The sequence below is a fragment of the Heterocephalus glaber genome, unplaced genomic scaffold (genome assembly GCF_053883595.1).
Source record: "Heterocephalus glaber isolate CG9 unplaced genomic scaffold, H.glaber_assembly_v1.0 deba00000594, whole genome shotgun sequence".
NCBI lineage: Eukaryota > Metazoa > Chordata > Mammalia > Rodentia > Bathyergidae > Heterocephalus > Heterocephalus glaber.
The window spans coordinates 15,956,604-15,970,340 of record NW_028258151.1 but is presented as its reverse complement, the minus strand read 5'-3'; the positions used below and the strand labels follow the sequence as shown (position 1 = coordinate 15,970,340).

Below are 13,737 nucleotides of genomic sequence, written 5' to 3'. Positions count from 1 at the left end.
CTGACCTCTACCCACCAGATGCTAGGAGCATCACAGCTCAGCTGTGATAACCAGAAATGTCTCCAGACATTGCCAGATTGCCCTTAGGGGCAGGAGCTTTCTCAAAGAACCACTCTTCTAGATGAATCTTATTTTTTGTGTGTATTAGAGAAGGCAGGAAGGCAAGAAGGATGGGGACATGAAGAGGGGAGTCAGTACTCACGCCAATGAAGGGAATGAACTTCTGATAGGAGTCTTCATCAGGGCTGTTGGAAGACAGGAAAGCTTTGAGGTTATGAGGTTTGACTGAGCAGAGTAATGGGGAAATAGGCTGTCCATGTTTCACCATGGCTCAGAGGACTCCAGAGCCCTGTTACAACTTCCTGTCACATCTCAGGGTGGCAGGAGAGCGTGCTCCTTACAGCTATCACCTGGACAGGCTGCTTGGGTACCGAGGGGTGGGAGAGGAAATAACTAACTCCAACTTATATAGGCGAGGAGGCTGAGTGTCTAGGTGGAAAGGGGTAAGAGAAACATGAATCTTCGGGTTCCAATGAAGAGGAAACGGCATGTGGAGAAAAATGTGGAAAATGGAAGGACTCAAAATTTCCCTAACTCACCTGACCTGTTTGTCAGAAACCCTCCAGAGGCAGACTTACAACTTATGCCGGCAGGTCAACATGGCTTCAGCCACAGGCAGCTGGTGTGTTACAGCCGCCCCACCGACATACTGCATCACACGGCCCACCACGTCCAGTTGCTCTGCAGAAAGCCAGGAGGGGAATGCCTATTCAACTCAGCAGGGAAACCTGCAACCTCTTGGAGAGTGCTCCTCCAGAGACCGGGGCGAGACTTGTGGAGCTGAGGTGGAGAAAGACCTCTGAGAATCTCTCAGTTGTGAAATGGAGGAACCATGAACCAAAGACACTCAAGAACACTGTTTCTTACATTTCATCTCTACAGGAGAGCTGGCCCACTCTTCTGGCAGGGCAGGGCTTTTCTAGATGAACGGGAGCAGGGCTGACAGTGGGAGGAGAGTGTCCCAAAGGGAAAGGCTATACAGGATGGGTTACCACTTTATAAACACCCACTGGGAAAGTGAACAGACCCTGGATCAGGAAGGTAAGGGCCACAGGGACAAGAGGTGTGCCCCTACACTCCCGCCCTCTTTCATTTTTTTTAAATTATTTTTTTGATTTTTTCAGTACCGGGGATCAAACTCAGGTCCTTGCACTTGCGCAGCAGGCGGCGAAACCACTGAACTAAATCCCCGGCCCTCTGCCCTCTTTTAGCTGAGCTAGCTTTCTGGAACCAGGTGCCTCTTTCTGGGTAGGGATTCCCTCACCAAGACCATTACCTGACACTGGGGGCTCCGAGCGACTGAACAGGTCTCTCCAGCCAGAATCAAGGAAGGTGCTGCTGTATCTACTGTCAAGTGAGCCCAAGTATTTGGCCACAGGGTGAGAACCTGGCAGACAGAAAGCCAGAGAAAGGGGATGGGTAAGTGAATGGGATAGTGGGAGCAATTGTCCCCAGCCATGGTCCTGGCCTTTGGTCTTCCAGATGGTCTCATCCTAGGACCACCCCCCATCCTGGGGTAGGAGCTGGATCTGCCCGGAGAAGCAGGCATCTGACACACCCTCCTGAATACTACCCAACTTTATGACTTTACCAAGGGGAATGATGAGGAAGCGCATGTAGCCCAGCCAATCAGAGGTCTTGTTGGCCAAGGACTTGACAAAGAACCGGAGGATGGAACTCAGGTAACTCTGGCCTCCCACAGCTGCCACTTTGACTGGTCTTGGCATAGAGGAGTTGCAGTTGCAGCTGGGGAGAAAGAAGATCTTCATACACCATGCTTGGAGCTCACCAGGATTCTGCTCAGGGAAGTCCCAACCTCTGACTTCATAGCATCTCAGCAAGCCATAGCAGAAAAGCAAACTGATGAAGAAAGCAATACAGGGATGCAAGAAGCCACAGCACCATTCAAGAGGGCAGATGGTTGCCCATGAAGAAAACAGGAGATGAGGCTAATGGGAATGAGCCAGAAGTGCTGCCTGGGGAGGGTCTGCCTTAGACACCTAGAATCCTTTCATTGTGTCACATGGGAGAGGACTCCAGGCCTTTCTAAGAAGGCTCTGGAGAGGGAAAGCACTGATTCCCAAATGGCAACCAGCACATTATAGCTAGATGATGGAGTTCTCTCTTTTTCATCATGGGCTTAGGAAAAAGATGAGGCAAGTCAAGGTGCTGCAGTTATCTGGGCAGGCAGACAGGGCCTCAGAGCTGGTATTCTAGCAGGCCTGGTGCTTATCACTAACCATATACCCTGAACTTCAATTTCTTGATCTGACACGGGGAGGAGGCCCTGCTGCTTCTTGGAAGTCAGGATGGGAGAAAGAGGCAGAGGGTACTCCAAAAGTGCAGGAGAGGGTAAGCTGGAGCTCTTACTAGCGCTGAATCCGGGTGAGCAGAGCAGACAGCACGGCCTGGACCTCCACAGTGGAACAGGTGCATACAACAGGCTTCCGCTGGTCCTGGAGCAGTTCTGCCACATACTGGCAGGGAAGGAAAGGGGTAGAGACACAGCTGAGGCTTCATGTCTCTTCACAGGTGCTAAGATGGTAGGAAAAGCCCTGGCCAAGCTTTAGAGCCCTGTCCTCTGTGGTCCTGGCCAAAGGTGGTTACAGTTCCTGGCTATCCCTAAGGAGAGGATGGGGTAGCCCTGAGGAAGACACTCTGTGGGAGTTGGGGGGACCTTGGAGGGCATCAGATGTAGCCCACACTCCAGACATCTCTGGCACCTTGTCTCATAGAGTAGCCAGTGGTGAGGGAGTGGGGTAAGCTGCTCTGTTGCTGAATAGTTTTCACGGAAGCTAGGCACAGCCTTGGCATGTTACAGCACTCAATGCCCATGCCCCTGCCCCTTCTTTTCGAGACAGGGTCTCCCTATGTAGTTCAGGCTGGTCTTGAATTCCCTATGTAGCCCAGTCTGGCTTGGAACTCTCAGCAGTCCTCCTGCCTCAGCTTCTGGAGTGCTGGGATTATAAGTGTGTACCTTTACACGCAGCAGCATTCAGTGATTCTCTAAGCAGCTCCACTGCACATGCCACCTGGTGCACACAGTGCCTTAGGAGGCTGGTCTCAAGAAATGATGGTTGTTCTCTCTTTATAGAGGAAGCTGAGATAAATAATAGATAAACCACTAAATAACCTACGGGCTGGGCAAGGGTAGAAGCAGAATTAGAGCCCGGAGCTCTGAGTGGGTTCCAGGGAATGAGGTCTGAGAGATGGGGCCACTGTCTGACTTCTTCACCTTGTTTTGGGTAGCACACTCTGAGTATCTACTGACTCCCCACTGGGGTCTCCTCTATACTTTACCTGGCCCTGCCAGTCAGTGGTGTTCACCAGGATGACATTTTCTGGGAGGGCTGCATCAGACACCAGGATCTGATTCAGTTGGTCATATACCACCTTTCTTGGAATCTGTAAGAACAATTGTGTTAGGCACTGTCAGGGAGGGAGGGCTGGTGGCAGGTACAAGGAGAACTCCCAGCACAGGGGCATTCAGAGAGCACAGATACTAGGGATCTGTGAAGGGACAGTCTCCCACTGGCCAGACCAAATGGAGGAGGAGGAATAAGCAGAGAGTCCTTGGACACACACTGCCATGTCAGGTGTGACACCACAGTAATCCTGTGGCAGGACTGCAAGGCTGGAGACATAGTGGAGGATGACAGGAGTGGAGGAGTGAGAGCAGTGAGCAGGTGCTGGGAGAACAACAATGAGGGCAGCAGGGAGAGAAATAATGAGAGTGGCAGTAGGCACAAAGGTATTTCAGGAACAGCGATTAACCAGAAGGACAATACCTCACCCCAGGCACTGTGCTATTCTAGTCTCAGGTTCATTTGCAGCTATGTAATAATGTCAAATTCAGGAAGCCATGCTGACATAAACCCTCCACAACATGTACAGGGGAATAAACAGACTGGCTGCTTAATGCTAGGAAGACAGCCATATCTCAAGGTATGACAGCTGAGGGGACTCCTTCCCATGCCCTGATGCCACTGCTTCACATAGAGAACACACTCCTCGAGGTCCTGTTTCTTCCCACTTCTCTAACCAGCTCACTCTTAGGCTTGGAAGGGGCCCAAGAATGGGTTGGAATGATCCTTGCAGTTGATGGTGGAAGGGCCAAGGCAGCGTTTCTGTTCCAAACTCTGCTCTTTGCCAATCAACACAAAGTCCAGTTCCACACTACAGTGAAGCTAGTGAACTTCTCTAGCTTGGGTCTTTCATTGGACTTTTTTTTTTTTTTTTTTTTGTACTGGGTAAACTTGGGACCTTGCACTTGGGAGGCAGGCGGTGACACCACTGAGCTAAATCCCCGGCCCTTCATTGGACTTTTTATGTACAGCATTTCAGGTATTCCTCCTTTCCTCTCCACTTAGCTGTCCAAGGAGGATGACAAGAGAGATTTAAGTCCAGGCGATCTCAGAGGGCCCTGGTCTTGCCAGGGGACCTGCACATACCTGTGTACTGTGGCCCAGGTCAGGTGAGCGCTCACTGTCGGAGCTGTTGGTCCTCTCACTCAGGGGCTTGGAGAGCTGCCGCTCCTTCAGGGGTGTGCTCCTCTTCTGCCGGGGTGTGTGAGTCCCTTCCACTTTGCTGAACAGGCAGGGAGAGAAGGGGTTAAACAGGTCCTCCAACCCCAAGGCCATGTGAACCTGGAGCAGGTCCTAAGTAGGGTTGAAGGTCTGTACTATCTCTTCCCACCAATCTGGTGTACCTGGGGGAGGCAGAGCCCTGCAGATCTGTTTTGCTGGTCTTCATGGGAGTTTTGACTTTTTCAGGCACAACCAGACTTGTACTCAAATCTCCAAACGTATCCTGGTCAGTGATTTCCTGCCATGGAGAAAGGGAAGCAGAGGTTACTTCCCACTCAGTGACCACTGGGAGCCTTCACAGAGCCCTGCCAGGGCCCATCACCACCACGTGGAAGGCTGTCTGCTCTCTTTCCGGAAGTGCTCCCACTGTGCTGGGCACCTAATGCTCCTATTCAGCCCCCACCGCCCCCATTTACAAATGATCTGTTGGCATACAAAGGGGTGACTGGTGATGGGCTTTCTGTTAGGTAGTGGGGGGATCCTATGCACATCTCCCTAGCTCTTTGATGGGGAAGCAGTATCTCATCAGGATGGAGCAGGGCATGGCAGGGCCTGTGGCCTAAGGACCTTGTGAGGTTTATAGCTGCATTTCTCACCTTGGCCAGACCCATCCTGCCTTTGCTTTGGAATTACCACTTCCTTTCTATTCAGATGCCAACTCCTATCATCCACCTTTCCATCCACTCTTGTTTGTGCATCCCTTCTCCATCATCCTCTGAGTTCAGGCCTTTGCCTTTCCTAGATCACTTTCAACAATCTTCATGAGCCTCACCTCCCCCTCCTCACATTGTTCTGCCTGTTCATTCTAGTCTGTCTTCCTAAAGCACAAGGTCATCATATCAGGAAACTATTCAAATAGCACAGAGAGCTCCACATTGCTTCAGTGGGGCTTTGAGGCCTTTCCTAACCTGGTTCTAGTCCGTCTTTCTAAGTTAATCACCCATAGGTTCCCTGGGACCAACATTTCCTTAAGACTTTCCCTTGAAAGACTCTGCTCCCAACATGTGCCATGTATCTGCTCATCTTCCTGCACCTGCCCATCTTTTATATTTTAAAAATATTTACTAGAATAACTTCCATGAAGTAAAGTGCTCAAATCTAAAATATTAACTTGATTTTTGAGACAGGGTCTCACTATATACTCAGGCTAGCCTCTAACTTGCTGATCCCTCTACCTTGTGCTGGGGATGGAACCCAGAGGCTTGTACATGCTAGGTAACCACTGAACAATACCTTTCCGAACTTGAATTTTTATGTAAGTACAGTGTCAGTGATCACAAACAAGACCAAGATGAACATTCTAGCACACCTGAAGGGTCCCACATTCCTTTTCCTGCTGCTATAGGTAACAAGTATCTTGACCTCTGCCATTATAGATTAGTCTTACCAATTTGTGAATTTCATAAATGGGATCCTATGTCATATACTTTTTGGTGCCTGGCTTTCTTTCCTCAAAACTAAAATTTGGTCAGTCATTGGGGAGTTTTAATCAGGAAGTGACATAATTGGAATTTTATTTGAAAAGATCACTGTACAGTAAATCCTCAACTTATGAATAAGTTCCATTCTGGGAGAATTGTTTTTAAGTCAGATTCATTTGTAAGCCAGACTCTTTTGTAAGCTGACAAAGTGAGTCTTACAGAGTATAGCTGTGAAAGTTTGCAACTCGAATGTTTGTAAGTTGGGGACTTACTGGTAAGTGACACATGTAGTATAGACTGCAACGAAGCAAGAGTGGGAACTGGGTTATTCAGACTACTGATGAGCTATAAAGTATAGGTTGGTACAGTACATTTTAAATTAATCTTGAATCAAGCCTGTTTTTAACATACACAGGATGTGCAACATGGTATTATTTACTATAGGAAACATAAGCCTGAAATAACTTTTTTTTTTTTTTTTGGTACTGGGGATCGAACTCGGGCCCTTGTGCCTGGATAGCAGGGGGTGAAACCACTGAGCTTAATCCCCGGCCCTGAAATAACTTTTTCTTGGATTCCATTCAACCACCAGAAGGTCTTGCCATGAGGCTCATACACAACACATGTCCAGATGGCATTCTATAAAGTACCCTGCTCCTTCCCATCCAGTGCCCAGCCTCCTGTCCCACAGGATGACCTGCACGGTATCCTAAAAGGTCAGCTCAGGCAACCTCTCTGTGTCTGTACCCCCTTGTACTTCCCTGGGCACCAGATGTGCACAGATGGCTGCCTCTGGAGAGGGAGCCAAGGGGGCAGTGATCACTGCTCAGCCACCTTTGCATCCTCTGTGTTCTCCATTAGCAGGTACACAGTATACATGTGTGTGATTCTCTGTTCCATTCAATTGGGCATCCCAGCCAAATTTAACTCCACTTCACCAGGGGTTTGGCAGGAAGGAGATGACCAGTACCACACAAAGGTTCAGTGTTGTGGGCTGCCTGGCCACTGACAGAGCAACATCCCAGTGGGAGGAGATGGCTTCTCAGGGAAAACACTGGTCACCAGCTTTCAGAAGTAAATGATGCCAGTGGGAAATTATCTAAGCTAGCATTCAATCAGCTCTAATAAAAGTAAAATGGGAACATTTCTCGGTTGTTGATTTGGGGAATAACCTGGTCTATAGGGTAGGTTCTATTCCATGGATAAGAATTCAGGAGAAGGAGAACACAGGATATGTATAAGCCCACAGATTTAGGTCAATTTTCCAACATAGGCCTGAGGGTGCTTCTGCCATTGAGAGTTTATCTGAAGTGGATGCAATGGAAAACTGAACCATACATACCAGAGTTTCTGTTTCAGTCAAACTGTCATCTTGGTTTTTAATCCAAGTAGATTTGACTTTTTCTAGTGCAGCCAATTCCATCTGCAAAAATTATAATAGTTATCTCCGATGCAAATAGTCATCACTCTAACTTCTTTTACTAGGTCCCTAAGAATCTTAAAATACTTTTACTTAATTTCATAAAATCTTTAGTTTTCATCTTACTAAGGGGTATATTTTTGTGAGAACAGAGGAGTCACTTAAAAAAATCATTAAGTCAGTGTCACAGAGAGATGTGGAACCCAGAAATTTTGACTCCCACTAGATGTCAGTAAGGAAGAAAGGCGTAAAGTTAGATGGCTTTACTGTGGGACACATATAAGTCTTTGACCCCAGATTCAGTGAACATTCTTGCCTGAAACGGACATATGGGTGCCTCCTTTGGTTGTCCAAATTCAGGTCTTTGATTTTGAGACTGAAGACATCCATGGTAACCAAATGCTTTTTGCCTGGTAGGAGCATCCAGAAAACCCTATAATATAATATACTAAGCAAAAACATGCCCAGTGTGAAGCCACTTAGGTGTGTATTAATTCTCCAATTGTTGGGCTGGGGATGTAGCTCAGCAGTGCAGTGCCTGCCTGGCAAGTGTGAGGCCCTGAGTTCAATCCCCAGCACACACACACACACAAAAATCTCCAATTGTCCCCCAAATTTATTAGCATTTCTTATAAATATTAAAAGTTTATTTTGGGCTAGGGGTGTAACTCAGTGGTAGAGTCTTGCCTAACATGTTAAAGGCCTTGGGTTCAATCCCAAGTACTATAAAAAAGTTTATTTTACAGATACATAACCACATATTTCACATTTGCTAATACCTCTTTCTAGGTGTGGAGATACCAAAGTCAGTCATGAGGTGTGTGGGCTGTGGGTCTTGGATGTCAGAAAGGAATTGGCCTCAGTGAATATCTTATTTCATGGAAAGAAGGGGAGGCAGAAAATATAAAGGCTATCCCAATTTCTCTAAATTACTTAAAGTTTTTTCTCTGAGTAAATTATGTAAAACTGGGAGCATCAGGTTAGTAAGTTCTGGGGGAGGTGGTCAGGGGTAATGTAATGAATAAGGACCACAAAGGCAGCTCAGTGGAGAATACAGGAGTCCTGTATCCAGCTCTAAACCTGGATTCTCTACCTTGGCCCAATTACAGTGGGGCTGGGTCATTCATTCTCTGCAGGGGCAGCTGTCCTGTGCACTGTGGGATGTTTAGTAGCCTCTACTCATTAGATGCCAGTAGCCATCCTTTTTATTGATGACAACCCCAAAAGCCTCCAATTATTGGCAAATGTTCCCTGGGAGATAAAAACCATCCCCAGGGAAGAACTACTGTCCAAAGCCATCTCCAAGATGAATCCAACACACTTGGGCCAGACTTGGTGCCCCAGGACTTGTGTGGTAGCTCACAGCCATGTAGAACAGGTTGCCTCAGGATTGCACTGCTGGTTCATTCACACATTGTCCACATGACTGATCAACATTAATAACTGAGTCTAGAATCCCAGAAAATCCCTGCTCAAACCCAGGAGTGATGATCCCACATGAACTGGGGTGATAAAGGAGTCCCACTGGGTGGTTATAAAGAATATGCCTTGTTGTCAAGCCCTGTGATATCCACAGTATTTTTTCCACAGCCAAGTGGCAACATTTGATAAGACCTGCCCTTCTACCAGCCTTATTTTTTTTTGGTACTGGGAATTGAACTCAGGACCTTGTGCTTGCCAGGCAGGTGTGGTGCCACAAGCTATATCCTCGGCCTTATCCACCAGCCTTATTAAGGTGTAAATGACAAATAAAAATTATAACAAACTCACAGCTTCTCCTAGCTTCTGTTCCTATAAATTTGAAGGGGTTTTCTCATCCAGGATTCTGGAGATCTGACCCCCGCACCCCTGCTATATCTGCCTGTGTGGCACTCAGGACTCAGGTGCCTCCTGAAGTGCCAGTAGTCTGTAGCATGTGCCCAGTGTGCACACTCACTTGTATGTGTGAGTATGAGAGAGAGAGAGAGAGAGGGAGAAAAGGAGGGAGGGAGCAACAGGGAGAGAGAGGAAAAAAAAAGAAGAGGAAGAGGGAAAGAAAAAGAGAGGAGAGGGAGAGGGAGAGGGAGAGAAAAAATAAAGAGAAATATTAGTCTTTAACATCTTTATTGACAGTGCTATGGAAATATCAACTTCTAGCAGCAGGTGACCTTGGCTGAAAGTCTACATTGCAGGCAGCCTCCTGAAGCAATGTTGGGGACTACTGTTATCAGTTAGGAGAACCAAATTATGTTGTTATGCTTACTGCTCAAGTGTTGAGAAAATTCAACAAGTACAATAATTTGTATCAGTAGAAATTCCTTCTTATTCTAGTGATAAAATGAAAAGGAAGATTAAGAAAAATACATAGGGCCGGGGATGTAGCTCAGGGTGTGTGCTTGCCTGGCAATACATAAACGGAGCTGGAGATGTAGCTTAGTGGTATAGCACTTGCTTAGTATGCACAGGCCTAGGGTTTGATAACCCTGCACTGGGGGGAAAAAAAGAAAGAAAAAAAGTAATGATGTTCAGCAATAGGGACAAGAGGCCATCAAAGTGAGGCAGTAGCCCCTAAATACACATGATTGCATGTTTTCCCTGATCCACCAGTGTTCTCTATGTAAGAGCACAATCTTATTCTGCTGTTCCCAAAGTGCCTTTCTACCAAAAGATTCCACAGTTCCACACCCACGTCGAGACATATGGGGCCCTTCAAAATAGAAATCTCAGCAGACAAGCAAAAAGTGTCTCTAAGGTCTGGCTAAGAGAAACAGAATTTGAAGTACTCACGTAAAAGACATCTAGAGTCTATCAATTTTAGCAGTCCAAAGCTGAAATGGCTCCAAGGAATTATTACTAAAGCAACACCAGTTTACACTTACTGCAGGTCCCAGGCATCAGAACAATCAATGAGCACAGCATATGCCCCCGCTACAGCCTGACCAGCACTGACCTCACTGCATCTCCACATGGCCTTGTAAGGCATGTACTTTTTACAGGTACTTTGCAGATGAGGAAATAAAGGCTTAGGAACCTGCCCAAGATCAGTCAGTGGAAAGAGGGAGTCAAGATTCAAATTCAGAAGTTCCACCCTACACAGATGTAGTTTTTGGCTGAATAAGTGCCTTAGGCCATCATATTGTACAGACTGATCCTCTACTAACTTTTTGTTTTGTTTGTTTTTGCTATATAACCCAAACCAACCTTGAACTTGCTAGGTAGCCCAGGCTGGCCTTGAACTCACAATCATCCTGCCTCAGCTTCCTGAGTGCTGGGATTACAGGCATGTGCCACCACGCCCAGTCTCCACTGACAGTTTTTTTTTGGAGACAGGGTCTCTATGTACCTCAGGCTGACCTTGAACTTGCCATGTAGCCTAAGCTGGCCTTGCACTTGCAATCCTCCTGCTTCACCCTCTTGAGTGGTGAGATTGATTATAGGTGTCTGCAATCATGCCCATCACTGACTGACTTTTGTGCTAACTGGGCTCCTATGCTGACACCTTCACCTTACAAATAAAGCACCTGTGACTCTGAATATAATCCCAGTAGGAGGCTGAGGCAAAAGGATCACAAATTTGAGCCCAGCCTAAGCAACTCAGCAATTTTAAAAGACTGTCTCAAAATAAAAAATAAAATAGGGCTGGGGATGTAGCTCAGTTCAAAGGCTCTGGGTTCAATTCCCGATACCAAAAAAAATAGGCAAGGTGATTTTTTTTCTCTTAATGTTGTAAACTATATAACTGAGGCCAAAGCAGAACCTACCGCCAAATTCTACCAGCCTAGAACCATTTTTGTTAGCACGAAATAGTTCAGTCATTTACAGTATGTTAAGTTGTTATGCTTAGTGCTTGTTGGGCATTGCCTAAACTTCTATCCCACTTACACTTCCTCATGGTAGCATACTTGTTTAGCATTCCTAGAACCCTGTGTAGCAGTCTTCCCTTAGCTAGGTGCTGGCCTTTCTAGAAGAGTTATTATCCCCTAAAATTAAACTTAGCTGGGCATGGTGACACACACCTGTAATCCCAGCAGTTGGGAGGCTGAGGCAGGAGGACTGCTGTGAGTTCAAGGCCAGCCTGGACTACATAGTGAGTTTAAGGCCAGCCTGAACTACATAGCAAGACTCTGTTTCACTAGCAATCCCCCCACCCCGCCCCCCAAAAAGAGAAAAAAAGATGAATCTTAAGGTGAATCTGGCTCTCGAAGCCAGTGGCCTGTCCACAGGGGCAGTGACATTCAACAGGGCCATTTGGCAGGCCCCTGTGAAGAAAGGCAGCTCCCACCTACATCCTAAGCCCCAGTAGCACACTGAGGCCTCCGCACCTCCAGAGGCCCATGAACCAGGCTGAGAAGGTGCAGGGAATGTTAATCTGCAGGTGGTAGGTCTGAGGGTTCTCTTTGTGTGTGGGGATTCTCCATGTGGTCTATGGTTCTCCTTCCTACACTTCCTCGCTAATACCCCTGAAGCCCTTTGCAGACCAGACCCAGCCAGCAGTGCTTTAACTAAGGATAAGCTAGCAGACATCCCCACCTGGTGGCAGCAAGCAGAACAGCAGCCACAGATGTCCCAGGAAACGGTGGTGGTGGTTTGCAAGCACAGGACAGGCACCAGCATGGCACTGACCACTGCTGTAGAGCAGATGGAAATGCCTTGCAGCCTCAATCATCTCCTCTCAGTTAAAACCTACTAGCAGGGTTAGCTGTGTATTTCCTCTGGTGAACAAATGACCGTACTCCTCATCAGTTACCAAAGCAGCAAGAAGTAGAGGTCTTAAAGGATTTGGTTTCTCTCATGTAAGAAGACACAGCTCTCCACAGCAACCCCTACACTCTCTTCTGAAATAGTGCATAACATCTATCTGGCCTTAGTTGTGAATTAAGGGAAGAACAGATTCTCCACGCCTAGTGGACTTGGGATCATCCTGAGCTCCTGGGAGCCACAGCAGACAGTTTTTTCTTCTTGTTCACAAACCAAATGGGAAACTGAATTCTACTATCCACTAAATTCTACTATCTCCTAGGGCCCATTCTCTCTGAGTTCTCCCTAGCAGAGCTGATTTACTTTCTCTGGACAGACCTTGTGGGGGCCTCTAGCCCTTTATACCTGTTTCTTTCCCAGCAGGGTCATTTGGCAGACAGAATCACTTCCCCTGGATGAAAACCAGACTCAGCTTCATGACATGAAGTGAGAGGTTCTGAGGTGGGAAGGAAGCTCCGCGCCATGGTGAGAACAGACAAAAAAGAACACCTAGCCAGCAAAGCAGTGCCCTTGGAGCACTAAACTCTCAGCCAGGATAAGAGGAGGAAAACTGAGGCTACTCTTCTGAGATCCCAAAAAGAGCCATGCTCAGAGAAGCAGAGGGCCCAGAATATGAAGTCAACATGCCAGGTCCCTGCCCCCACCCAGTATAGCCACTGGTCTGCTCACAGGGCTGGTGGTGTCCTTTCCAAGGCTGCCCTTGCTGTTGAGGCTGCCAATCTCCGTCTGTGAGCTGGATTGTGACATCCCCTCAAAGAAGGGCCTGCAGTGAAGAAGTACAGCTTGGGTCAGTGGCCGCTGTGGCTCATAACAGCTGCTCTCATGAGCTGAGAGCAGCTGTTGCTCAAGGCAGATCAATAGCCTGGGCTTCTAGCACCCGGTGAGGAAGGATGCTGTGGGGTGGGGAAGCAGGCCTGGGCAGACAGACTTGTGGCAGGTCCTATCGGGATTTTGTCAGTTAGGAGCAAAATTAGTGATCACTGCCCAGGGAGCTGGAGGCTCAGAAAGCATGAAGGACCATAGTACCCCAGAATGGGGGGAGTGAAAGAGGGGACAGGGACACAATAACCTAGGGAGGAAAGGTATCTGAGGGCAGCCTGCAGAGGAGCTCTGGGCCTCACTTGAGCTTAGGCTTTGGGGTGCTCAGGATGCTCTCTGTCTCCTCCATTTCAGGGCCGCTGTCACTGGGGTTGTACATCTCCAGACTGTCGTACAGTTCATCCAGGTCTTCTTCCACCTCTCGAATCTGTTCCCGGGACACATGCTCTAAGCCGAAACCAACCTATGGATAGAAAAATGATCTTTAAAGGGCTGGGGATTTAGCTCAGTGGCACCGTGCCTGCCTCGCAAGCCAACGTCCTGAGTTCAATCCCTGGTACCAAAAAAAAAAAAGAAAAAGAAAAATGATCTTTAAATTTGGGGTTCTACCTATTAACAATGATGGTAGTTGAGGAAGTCCTTTCTCCTGTGCTACATGTCAACTGGCCTCCCTAATGCTGCCTTTAATGGGTCA

At 47.5% G+C, this 13,737-nt stretch overlaps 1 protein-coding gene across 2 annotated transcripts in view; it reads right to left on the bottom strand.

The window, feature by feature from the left end:
- Pacs1 (phosphofurin acidic cluster sorting protein 1) overlaps nt 1-13,737 on the bottom strand; it is a 190,224-nt gene that overhangs the window by 7,659 nt on the left and 168,828 nt on the right. Inside the window, exons 9-20 of one of the 2 annotated variants that reach the window (XM_004852334.4) lie at nt 13,346-13,506; nt 12,894-12,987; nt 7,804-7,920; nt 7,410-7,490; nt 4,769-4,884; nt 4,512-4,647; nt 3,361-3,465; nt 2,431-2,537; nt 1,652-1,806; nt 1,337-1,447; nt 639-741; nt 203-245 (exon numbers count right to left, since the gene is read on the bottom strand). In XM_004852334.4, coding sequence (XP_004852391.1) covers nt 203-245; nt 639-741; nt 1,337-1,447; nt 1,652-1,806; nt 2,431-2,537; nt 3,361-3,465; nt 4,512-4,647; nt 4,769-4,884; nt 7,410-7,490; nt 7,804-7,920; nt 12,894-12,987; nt 13,346-13,506 — 1,329 coding nt within the window. The remainder of the gene's footprint in view (nt 1-202; nt 246-638; nt 742-1,336; nt 1,448-1,651; nt 1,807-2,430; nt 2,538-3,360; nt 3,466-4,511; nt 4,648-4,768; nt 4,885-7,409; nt 7,491-7,803; nt 7,921-12,893; nt 12,988-13,345; nt 13,507-13,737) is intronic. The other variant, XM_004852335.4, reaches the window with a different exon arrangement.